The 13,131-nt window shown below is 34.6% G+C and overlaps 1 protein-coding gene across 4 annotated transcripts in view; it reads right to left on the bottom strand.

The window, feature by feature from the left end:
* Positions 1-11,098, bottom strand: part of LOC120637242 (leucine-rich repeat and calponin homology domain-containing protein) — a 75,875-nt gene extending 64,777 nt beyond the window's left edge. For all 4 annotated transcript variants that reach the window (XM_039908972.1, XM_039908968.1, XM_039908970.1 and 1 more), the window contains exon 1: positions 10,907-11,098. In XM_039908972.1, coding sequence (XP_039764906.1) covers positions 10,907-11,096 — 190 coding nt within the window. In that variant the 5' untranslated portion in view covers positions 11,097-11,098. The remainder of the gene's footprint in view (positions 1-10,906) is intronic.
* Between the last annotated feature and the right edge of the window lie 2,033 nt (positions 11,099-13,131).

The following is a 13,131-nucleotide window of genomic DNA, read 5'->3' as shown; positions in this document are numbered from 1 at the left end:
CACGTATAGATAAACCACTTCTATGTATTCCGATATCTAGTGAATAGTAGGATTGAATTATATTTAGTGTAATTGATGAAGTTTTTATTGGACCATGTCGGGTGCTTCGTCGATCTTCAAACACATTGAACAAGAACATATCAGTCCGGAAATCTTCAGGAAAATGCATAAAAATAGATTCACCGCCCTTTATGCGCAATCAAATAAAAACTATACTGTCAGATTGCAGATGTAGCAGCGAAGATTTACGCAAAAGAAAGTAGTGAATACAAAAATCTCCCACAAATTAATGATTTCCTACTTTGGTTCTAGATAATTTATTTTAATTGCATCGAAAATAGCAGTTTTTTAATGCACGTATTGTTTTAGATACATGTTCATTTAATTGACTAATCGCCCATAAACACGAATCTATTCGTTTTTACATTTCCTCCACGTCTTTGTTAGAAGCTTTTTAGTTTGCTGTTACTTAGCCTAACCAACGCTAATCACTTTCCCATGATTTTCACATACAACAGAAAAATCTCATAGAATATCACTAACAAGATGTCTAATTTTAAACGTAGGCCTAACGTTTATTTATATTCTATGGGACAGGACAAGACTTCGCTGACGCCAGAGTAGGATCCGACTAGCATACTAATTTTTAATAATACGATGATATTACTCGAACGAATGAAAAATATTCCGAGTAGCTAAGCTTTAAAGATGTTACACAACCCATGTCACTAGTCGGGTTATCCTCATCAATATTCTAAGGACCTTACCTTGGTTATGAGGCGAATAAAAATGACGCACCCATTGTCAAGCCTAGCTTCGCTAAAGTATGGTAGTGTACATCCATTGTGCCCCCACAAAATTAGCATTAAGGTTATAAGATTCTGGTCCTCGTGACTACAGATTGTCACCCCTTAGTAGTTGATGCGAGTATAAAAGCTAACAACGCTTTAAAATATAAAATTAAAAGGGTTTCATTTGGTTTCGGCGAACTTAGACCTTTATTAAAAATACAGGAGGCTGCGCGGCGGAACTCGATAAAGGGTTATATTTAATTCAAACGGAATTTCCAGAGCACACATTAAACTAGGTTGAAAATATAACACCATTGTAAAGTGTGTCAGCAATTCTTAGTGCCACAGGAGAAAAACTAACATCGTGTCAAGGTTTTGTGCCTTGGACCCATTCTTTGATTTAAACGGATAAGAGAAGCCATATGCAGAAACAGGCGATCTGTTCATTAGTTACAGGGAATGGCAACCCGATAAGACGCATTAACGAAAGCCGCATGACACCGGATATACGTCTAACATAACCATCAAAGCATCGAAGTAGTTCAATTTCTTTCTTCTATATTGTAAAGGGGTGTATTTTTACCTAAGTTATACTATACATGAAGTGGGATAGCGGATCTGTGCTTAAGTCACCGATACTCGTGTTATTTAAATCTGTAAATTATCTTACAGTGCAAAACTTAGATTAACATTTTAGCAAAACAATAATTAAAAGTTATCAATAAAAAAAGACTAAGGAGTTGAGATGGTTAAAAGCAAAACCATGTGTATATAAAAAACCACAATATATATGCATATTTCTTTACAACTGGAATATAGAGACAGTTTTGAGTTTGACGTTAAACTATACGGCATTGTTAACGATTTGTTTACCTTTTCTGGCACAAACCCACTGTCTGTGTATACAAAAAACAGGTTTCAAATACCTGCGCAGTGTCATGTTCTCAATGGGAATTGTGTTTTTGAGCATCATTTCAACGTGGCGCCACAGTTTTTAGCTGGTGCAGCCAAGCACTTCACTATCATTAAACTTAAAAAGAAGCATTTAAGTTAGTTTCTTCATGAACAATTCTCGATTCTTAATTGATAAATAAACGAGAGTTTTTGTTTATTACCTTTCTATTTTTGCTTCTTTTTGTGTTATGAAGGTTTGGTTTAGCTTTTTATTATTTATAAATAAGCACTTCTTTATTAGAACATTATGTATATCTAGATGGAGACGTACTAATATGATCCTAGAGCCAAACTAAAATGTGGCTATATTTAGCTTTCACGCGACTAGTTCACCTGTTATTATTATTATTGGTTTGGTATGATCAAAATGATTGTCTTCTGACTATTTCGGTACAATATTTCTACCACCTCAATCGAGGATGACCACAAAACATTATTAAAGTCATTATACAATAAAGTCCTTAATATTTTAAAAGGCATAACTTCGGCGTTCGCATCACCGACATGCTAAACGGATGATTTGCGCCAAACTGCGAAAACACAGCAGGCTTTAAATGTTTAAAGCATATTAAATGGCAATAATTTATTTTTAATTTTCACTTCTGACTACCTTTTTTTTCTTCTATAATTGTATTTTATTGCTAAGGTAATTAGGTTTTAATTTGTAATAGGTATAAGAGCGTAATAATTTTTTTTTTTTTTTTTAGTTTTTCATGTTTATTAATTTCATAATTTTTCATTTTGTTTATTATTTATCTCTTTGATGATTTTGTATTTCTCGATGTAAATAAGTTTGTTTTAATGAAAAATATCTTTTGTTTGTTTATATATTATATTCTATGTTATTGTTCTTTTTTATGATTATTTTGTTATTGTTTAGTTGCGAGGATTCAGTGACGACGAAGATAATGGGGCTGGCTGAAAACCAGTGCTGCGCGTTTTAGTTTGCAGCTATACTGAGCCAGCTCCTTTGTCACACATTTTATTTTTAATTTTTATACTTTAACAATTATTTTATTTCACAAATGTAACATTTTACACAAATGTGTGACAATAAATACGATTTTTTCTTTCTTTCTTTCTTTCTATATTGCAATCGAACTCTCTGCACAGTTTAGCTGGATATTACTCTTAAGTAAATGCATATGTGCAAAATGCTAATTAGTGTTAGTAGTTGAGTGTTTCATTGAAATGGTTCATTTATCATAGGTAGTAGATATGTATAGAAGGTTTCACAAACAGTGTTTTTAGGTAATATGTACACCTATATTTGTTTATGCTAACAATGCTGGTGTGATCGTCCCCTTACATCCGGTGTGACGCTCGAGCGCACACGCTTATGCACCTGTCGCTTTGTGCGCTTTTCTATAGAAAAATTGTGGGACACGGTAACTAGTTAGTTAAATACTATGAACGATGATGACTACATACACTGAGAGTTCGTTAGCTAGAAAAAAATTTGATGAACTGCTCTCCTTTTAGGTTTACATTTTAGATACAGTTCCATTGGGAAGTTTATTTGGAATACTTGACCTAGCCTGGCAATTTTGAGTCTTTCATTAGTTTTTCCTATAGGTTTGCGCTTTATGATAATGAGAAACAATAATGAGGTCTAGGTAGGTCGACCCAATACAACCTGTATTGGTTCGCTTGCAATGAACATGCCTAGTAACTTTTGGCTTGATAGTACTCAAGGTATACGCGGCAGAAATATCACATGATAGAAAGGTTTTCTTCACCTTAGCGGTACTTATTAGAATCGTGGATGTAAGCCGAAGTATATCAACCAAATAACACATAACGATGTTTTGTTAACCAGAAGTATGCTTTCAGATTCCTCTAACTAAAATTTGAAACTGGAATTTGTTGATAGTTTTTATTTATTCAATTGAGAAACATCAGAAATGGGATTACATTGAAATAAATCGCTTGGATGTTTGGAGCCTGTAACAAAATTAGATAAATCACGCTATAACTAACTATGTCCAACCGTCCGCGAATCGTGATACCATTTTACTTTCTCTACATTTCACTTATTGCACGCTACCCTCATTTCCGATCCACTCAATTTAATTTAAATGGGATTCCTACAATGACTTAAAATGTATCATTTCTGATGAATTTTCTGCGTGTGCCAAAGATATATTTCCTGTGTGTAAAAAATATAGTTTACACCGGTAAATTTATTATCAGTAACAGACCCTATTTATATTATATATATTTTTTATATGCATTTTAAATTTATAAAAAAGTAACCATAATCAGTTAATTTTCATTCCGACCAACTTGCAGCAGCTATGAGCGCTGATGGGGTGCTGTGGTCTTTTACCTTAAACCTTATGGTATCCTACCGACCGACCGACCTACCGATACTACCTACACAGTTCGAATAAATATCGAATAAAAAGGTTTCGTAGAAGAGCCAGACATGGGTAACAAAGCAAATAGACGCACATTGCTTTTATGTAGCTTTTCTGGCAGTTGCACACTTTCTTTAAGTCTCGCCACAAGTTTATATTTTCAGTAGGTAGGTATGATATAATCTAAAGTCATAACTCATAACCCTTGAACAGACACGGGAATTTAAAAAAGCGATACACTTGTAACACTCAAGTCGTAAACATACTGAGACAAGTACTGTTTTAACAACTACCGACGATGACGTGTGTTATGAGAGATTGCAGCTGTTTCGCTTAGAGCCCTTTCACAATAGAGGTGATTTACGCTCTCTAAATAAAGAATAACCGGCAAGTTGGGCTTTCACAAAAAGGATTCTCTGCCAAAGTAAGATATGAAACACTACATAGCATTAGTATGGGACTTTCATGAGATGCAGTAAGTAATGAGACTATAGTAAGTTCTGTTTTGAAGAAACGGCGTAGTAATAGGCATAATATATATCACATATCCAACAACCCAACCCGACGCGAGGTGTCGGCGACCGATTAATACTATACACAACACCTATTTGAGAATAACACGCCAGCGGAGGAGTAGGGTTGAATAGCGGAGTTTGCGTCCTGCGTGAGACCAATCACACAACTTACTCGGACGCACTGTGACAACCCTAGCTACTGGCTGCATATTGCTGACTTGCTATTTCCTAATTTATGTCACTATTAAATTGTCGATCAGCAATATGGGCCTATTAAATCGATACATTTTGCCAAATCCAGTAAGTTCTTATTCTTCAGTCAAATTGCTGCCCAACTACGGATCTGGTTTCTGCCTGCCGGTTGGCTTTCAGCAAGGAGATTAAAGATAAGGTTAGCTGCTTGTTATTGGTCGCACGCTGGACGCAAACTTGAACGCCGCTTAGTACGCTGCTGTTTAGCCTTAACGTAATCTTTCATCTCACTTGTGCACAGAACTGATATTAATGCTCTGTGCACTTGTGCTTGGATTGGCTTATCTGCCTGAGATTATTCGAGCTCCGCTTCGGTGTCTCAAGGTAATTCATCTTCGTTGCCAGTTGATGCCTATCGCCGCCGCTTATATGGTGAAGGGGTTTTGTATTAGATACATTTGCGATCAAATGTAAACAAACATATTAAATTCTTACAGCCCAAGTTTGGCAATACATGCCGACCTGCATAATAAATAAGTTTATTTAAACACGCTACAAGGCGTCAAACTAGCGTCTCTTGCGGGGTTCCAAACTTGTCTTACGTTTCTCTGTAGCTGGAGCGAGCGCTAAATGTGAACGAATAAGGACGCAAACTTGGAAGCCACACTCACATATTACAGACATGTACACACACACACACACAAACACTAGCATGCGCGCTCGCACACACACAAACACATAACCACACACACTCCCACACACACACACACACACACACACACACTAACGTAAATATGCTTAAATCTAGCCGAAAAAGCATTATATAGCTTGTGTGAAAGAGCTCTTAAAGCCCTTATAGATTAACAAACATGAATAGATTTGAACCGAAGCCCTCTCATTACCAATCTATTTTAATTTATTACTGCTACTTCAACGCGTCTAACTATGTGAACGTTTAAATTTAATTTCATCGCGATATAACGTGGCGCATTGCAGTTGAGCTAGCAAGCTCAGTTTGTTTTAGGAGATTTATCTAGATAGGTAGGTATGTACCATTTATCTACAAAGGTTAATCTAGTTATTGAATGCAGTGCCCATACTACAGCTAAAACAAACTGTATAACACACGTTATAACATTGTGTTTTAGTTTTAGCTTTAACAGCGACAAAGCGACGTGTAGCGCGACGTCACAAAAACGCGTTACTGCAGGCGCGACGCTATTCTTAGGAGTGGTAGGTACTAAAAGGCCTGCTCTCCTTCTGTCTGCTATTATCCCACACTGTGTGAGGTCAGCACAAATCGTCTTGTTCCTCCAACTTAAAGACATGTTTTTGAAAGTTTGGCATTTTTTAACGACCCGCCGTCCCGCCTCACTTAGACACTCGTTTGTCACATTTGGCTGTTCAAAAGGTGGCAAATTTAAAGCTGTCAATTGTATATGGATGCCAAGTGAGTGTTAAACGTCCTGCGATCCTTGCGATACGCGATGATATATATATCTGCAGCAACGTTACTCCTATAGCTAGCTGACTTTTGCACCTTTCAGGAGTCGGTCCGCTGCAACCACCCAATTAGTGTGACGTGTTCCATGGTTAACTTATATTTAAACATTTAGGGATCGTTTCGTTGCACTCAAGCGCTCAGTGCGCAGATGTGTGACATGTATGATACATTCTGTTTTCGAAAATACATTAAATCTAAAGAGCAGTCATAGACTAAGTATCTGCATACATTTTCTCCCATCATAATTATCAGGATACCATTATAATATATAGAGCCCCACAAGAGGTTTAGTGCAAAAACATGCAAATGTACTTTCAAGTGAAGTTGAAGCGCTAAGTGGTGGCGAAAAATAATGCGAGCATAAATTATATGATGAAATGAAGTTGTAAGTATATGGTTTTTCTACGTAGTATGCTTATGAACTCTGAGAACTACAAGGCCTGATATTCGGTAACTTTTCTGACAGTTGCTGAAATTATGCGTGTTGTATGAAGACGACCAGAAGGCCTATTTTTCATCTTGGTGATTATGAAATAACTTTAAAAACTTGCTTGTATTATGAGTATCTCGGTTGGCAATTGAGGAAACGTTGTTTAAAATCCACTAAGGTACAAAATAAGCCTACAGCTGGCAACTTGCTGGAAAAGTTACTGTATCAAACCCAGACTTTTAACCTTATCCAAAATTATACGTGGACGACGTCACGGAAAACCACTAGTCATCAAAAGCTTATAGTCAAAATTCTAAAATGGTGCCTATTTTAGAAGCAGATGGAGGAGTTATGCAAAAGTAAATAAAACCATTTTAAGAGCCACATTTTTATAGCTGCCGGCCATAATAATAAACGCCGAATATAGCCAGTGAATAGAAGCTTTTGTTTTCTTATGCCTAAAAGAAATATTATACATTTGAAAGCGCCGGTTGTATTTTAAAGATAAAAAATATCATATCATCGTTTTTAGTAGAATCTGGGTCTGATAAAGTGGCATCATTTTGAGTATTATAAAACATAACATCTTGTTGTTTACTTATTGATATTGGAATTATTGACACCAAATTTAGTGAATTGCGTTAGACTTCATTAAATAGGAATTCGAAATGATAGTTAATTTGAAACTTAAAAAGGAATACGAAAAAGTTATTAAGTATTAAGTATTTATAAGCTAATGTTAGAAGCGGTGATAACGCAGTGGGTAGAACTTCGACTCCACTTTCGGGGGGCCGAATTCGAATCCCAGCAAACTCTAAAACTAAAACTTTGCTCAGTTATGTGCGTTTGAAGCAATTAAAATATCACCCCATGGTGAAGGAAAACCTCGGGAGGAAACCTGCATGCCTGAGAGTTCTCCTTATTGTTCTCAAAGGTGTGTGGAGTCCACCAATGTGGACTACGGCCTTACTACCCCTCCTCAATGTGGAAGGAGGAACCCGTACCGTTCAGTGGGCCGGTAATGGGTTGATATGATGATGATACTAAGTTTCAACGCACATTCGACAGATAATTCTTTCTTTTGATAACCTACTTCTCCATCGTTGCATAAAGCTACATTATGTTGAAATGAGTTACTTAAGAACATACTTTGATGTCCCTTAACTAAGAAATAGTCTGGTATCTCAGGAAACGCAATATGAACGCTTTATATGTCATTAAGCAAAAATATATAAAGATTTTTTTACGTAAATATTATTTGACTGTGAACGTGCAGCCACGAAGTACTTTTCTGGGCGGGCGATGTGACGCAGTGTATCGGTGGCCGTTTATAAATATATAATCAAATTTAGTTTTAATAAAACGCGGGTGAAACCGCAGGAGTGTTATGAATTTTAGAAATTAAACAATCTTGAATCAAACTTTGTATTACAAAAACTTCTGAATTACAAATGAATAAGGTATTTTTTATAAGGACATAAAAAACTTTCCTTGTGTGCATTCTATGAATTACCTACACCATCTTAATAGTTTCACCGTCTCATGGTGATCCAAGTGTTTACCAGAAATAATGTCTTATGGCTGAGGCGGGCGGTATCGAATTGATATTAAATTAATAACCGTCATGCTGAGGATGGTGGCCTAATTAATTTGGGAGTGCCACAACAGGGCTAATGGATTTGTGGCTAGCTGTATTATGTGCCCTTGTTAACTCTGCACCTATGATATGATAATATTTATGAGTAAACTGGATTTTGTGTAAGTATTAATATGACCCAATATTAGATCATCTTAATGCTTTTGGTTTAACAAAAATATATTTGTTCATTTAAACTTTCCTTCAATAACACATAAACCAACTTGAGTTTGTAAATACTTGTGTAAAACCAATGTTTATTAGGAAATATATGGCCTTAGCGTTATTTTATTACTATTAAAATATATTTAAACAATCACTAGACTCTGCAATTATTTGGAGTATAATTAAACTGTTTACATTGCACTGCACTTGTATCTTGCTGTGCTGTGAGCACTGGAAAAGGGGAGCTATATTTCGCTATACTAACTATTGAGCTAAACCCAAAAATCATTTGATCAGGGTAGACAAAAATATATTGTTTTAAATTGGCTTCAAGTCAATATAACCCAGTGTCAATGACATTAGGTTAACTAACATAATCTGCCCTATATTTATTTCTTATACCAATTACTAAAAAGTTTATGTGCTATATTTTTTTATTGTGCCTAAAAATCTTTCTTAAGCTTTGGGTCCTTGTTTTCATCTCAATAAGTACCCAACTTTATTTGCCTATTTTAAGGTGAAAAAATTTGTAAGAAAGTGTAAGTTTATATATTATATGAAACTTTATATACTGAATACAGGGATACAAAGTCTAATACAGTATACAAAGTCTAAGTTATAAAACACATTCCCAAATTATCCTGTTATTCTTCTTCTTCTTAGTTGTGCACTCTTGGCAGAGTGGTTGTGGCTGCTGAGATGAATTTCCTGTTATCTATACTAGTTAAACCATCTAGATCCAGCAACCATTACTACATTTAAATATAATATGATATGATTTTTTTCATACTGTAACCGAAAGGAAAAATATTCTATTTAACTGAACCACTTCCAGAAAGTCCTATATTAGGCTGCCATAATTTTATACCACACCTAAACAAAAATGATAAAAATTAAAAACAGACTGAAGACACTTCATTACACAGGCTTACAAGGACTCTTGAAATTTATACATACGAGGCACTTTTGAAAGCCATCCCCCTATCTCTTTCTATTCCAATAAGATAAAAAGAAGTAAGGCTGCAATAACATGTATCTTCCCTACATATCAGTGTATAGCTTCCCCTTTGATCCTTCCCTGAAGGGTACTAAAAGCCTCTTTCAAGGATGTTTTTTTAATATCAGGGGAGGTTACAGACAGGTAATTTAAAGTTAAGTAAAACGTACCATGGTAAAGTTAACTAAGCAAGCATAATTCCCTCAAACACTGAAGTTTTGGAGATTTTTATTTAAAAAATTAATTAAGGATAAAAAAAAACTTAATTAAATAGGTATGCCATACCAATCTATACTGTACTAAAGTTATGCAAAAGTATACCAATTCATAGGTCAAAAGCTTATGTTAGCGATTGACACCAGAATACCTATTACCTGCACTATATCATAATTCATGTTGTGTGGTCACTACAAGATTTATTGATATTGAATTGCTTAGATAGTAATGATTTTCTTTATATAATTCATAATATTATAATAATTCTTTAATGTATAATAAACATAATAAACATTTAATGAGTTCCTAAATAGATTATTAACTATGTGTTACAAGTATTTTTAAAGTGGGTAAAAGTATAAACTCGAACAATGTAAAGATACCTCCCGGCGCCCTCTTAGTCTTTATCACTAGTTTTTGAATTAACTTACCAGAATGTAATAAAATTAAGTTTGTTTAGTTGTCAGCATTATTGTTTACTATTTACTTGCTTGCACATTTAAAACTTTTAGCCCTTGGAAAATATAGAATTCCTATAGGATAAAAAAAACTTCGAACCAATAAAAATGTTGTAAAAACAACCAGTGGTAATACAATACCTCTTGTATTGTCAAAAAACATTAAAGCTACTATTTTCTTTCATTCAAGTTGTTTTCGACGAAATGCGCAGGTGAAGCCGTTTTAATACTGCTATATGTTACCTATATGTTAACTGCAGAACCTGTTCAGGAATACGTTTCAGTTTAAAAGCTCGCAATACGATATCCGAGTCTTAACTCAGTTGTTGTAATAAATTTAGAAAGTTTGATCAAAACTTAAATAGGTTGTACTTAATGTTTAATTCGATTTGGCTAAATTGTATTGTAAAATAACCAGGGTCTAAGCTCGTCCTGTCGAGAAAAGATGAGGTTTTATGAATGATTCACGACCGAAATCGCTTACCGTGAAGTTATGAACTTAATCTTTTCCGATCGATGTGACAACCACGCCGGGCGACAGAGACGCTTACCGCCGGTAAATAAACAAAAATAACATCCACCAACACTCTGTAATGGTTAGGAGATGACATAAAACACATCTAAAATGTCGTTTGGAACATAAACCTCATACAAATGCAGCGCGATTTATTTATAAATTCAAACTTACCAGCCACAACTGTATCACTCAAATCATATTTCACTGGTTTCGGGAACTCCCGCAACTTACGGCCGCTCAATTTTAATTCACCACTCAAATAAGCATCCTCCAAAATTCTTTCCAGAGATTTTGTTAACTGACTATGAATATTACTATGCCCGTTCATATTTACACTCACATTTGGGCCTAACACGGCCATAATCTAACAAAACCGAAACAAAACTGACAATTTAATGCCATGAAGTTATCGATACACCAATACAACTGTCATTTCCTTGTCAGAAACAGAGATCGAAAATATTTTCATATGTGACTCATTTTGTAGCACTTCTATACTGTATATTTTGTCTATGATATTATTATGAACATCTACACTCCCACGAGACTTTTTTTTTTACTTTATTGATAATTTTAATGGACAAAGATAAAATCAAATTTAAAAAAAAAAGCATATGCTTTTTCTAATTTAGGATGATAATTAATTTGACAGATCATACTAGGGATGAGGTAAAGTATAATTGTTAAGGACAATGAATTTTGATAGAATTTGGAATCGATAGCTTCATGGCAATGGTGTAAAGTCCGATTATAATTTACGATACAAATCATTCCCATCTGTGAATTTTGCAAGCTACGGCACTGGCAATTGTCATGTGTAATGTTTTCTTATTTTGAAACTAAAATAATGAACTATATATCTAATAGTTATTTATAACAAGTAAAAGCGTGATAGATAGTTGCAAATAACTTTAATACTTTAAAAAAATAATATTTTTTTTTTTTTTTTTTTATTTATTAGCTTTTCAAGGGAAACAAACAGTATAATTATACATAAAAGTAATGCCGTATTTTTGTATCACATAGACCAATAAAGTTTCCACAACTTGGTTATACATATAACACGATAACATTAACCACAATTGCTTAGGAGTAAGTACCTAGCAAGCAATTATTATACAAAAAAAAAGAAAAAATAATAATAATGTAAGTAAAACAAAAATGAAAAACAAAAACTTTAAAGCTATAGTACTTATTTTGTCAAAATAAATTTTCTAAACGTGCCAATTTTGACATGAAAAATGTCCGTCTCACAATATTTGTTGTTAAAAGCATTGCACGCACGAGATAAAAAGTTATTTGCCGAATACCTTGTCTTCCATCTAGCCCACGCAAAGGGAGGTTTACGCCTTGCATTTAACCTACGACATGCAAAATCGATATTACTTAGAAGAAGAGGGGAGTCAACTAAATTATGTATTATTTTATATAACAACATTTGATCTCTTAAATCGCGTCTTTTTTCTAAAGTAATTTCAGTTGCAGATATACTGTGATCACATAGTAAATTACGACGTTTAATATAACGTAGAAATTTACTATAAATCCTTTCAATTGCATCAATGTACACGTTATACTGCGGATTCCAGCATGCTGAACAGTATTCAAGAATAGAACGTATCAAGGCATTAAATAAAAGAACCAGAGTTGACGTCTTCTTAAAATCCTTAGTAACACGCATGATAAAACCAAGCATTCCAAATGCCCTATTAGTAATTATATTTATGTGCGACCTGAACAAGAGCTTGCTATCAAGTTGTACACCCAGGTCACGCAGCTCATCCACTCTAACAAGCAAGCTATTGCTTAGGTAATAATCACTAATTATATGATTTTTCTTTCTGGTAAAAGTAATAACATTACACTTCTTGACATTAATATCAAGAAGGTTGACTTTACAATACGTATTCAATCTAAAAAGATCTTCTTGTAGGAGTTTACAATCATGAAGTGTATTGATAGACCTATAAATTTTCATGTCATCTGCAAAAAGCAAAACCTTTGAATTTTTAAAACAAGAAATAACGTCATTGATAAAGATGTTGAATAGCAACGGACCAAGATGTGAGCCTTGAGGGACACCAGAGGAGACTGGCAGGAATGAGGAACAGTATCCTTTTATAGCTACAGCCTGGGTACGATCCCTAAGGTAAGATGCAAGCCATCGTAACAGGTCACCATGTATACCAATTTTATCGAGCTTCTGTATGAGAATTTCATGCGATATTTTATCAAATGCTTTAGAATAGTCGGTATACACAGCATCAACCTGAACCCCGGCATCCATGGCTCTGTAGACATAGTCGAGGAATTCACAGAGATTGCTTTCTGTAGACTTCCGTGTAACGAACCCATGTTGTTCCTGTATAATAATTGGTCGAATAATACGAAAAAGG

Source organism: Pararge aegeria, chromosome 3 (genome assembly GCF_905163445.1).
Source record: "Pararge aegeria chromosome 3, ilParAegt1.1, whole genome shotgun sequence".
NCBI classification, from domain to species: Eukaryota; Metazoa; Arthropoda; class Insecta; order Lepidoptera; family Nymphalidae; genus Pararge; species Pararge aegeria.
This window is presented reverse-complemented; position numbering and strand designations above follow the sequence as displayed.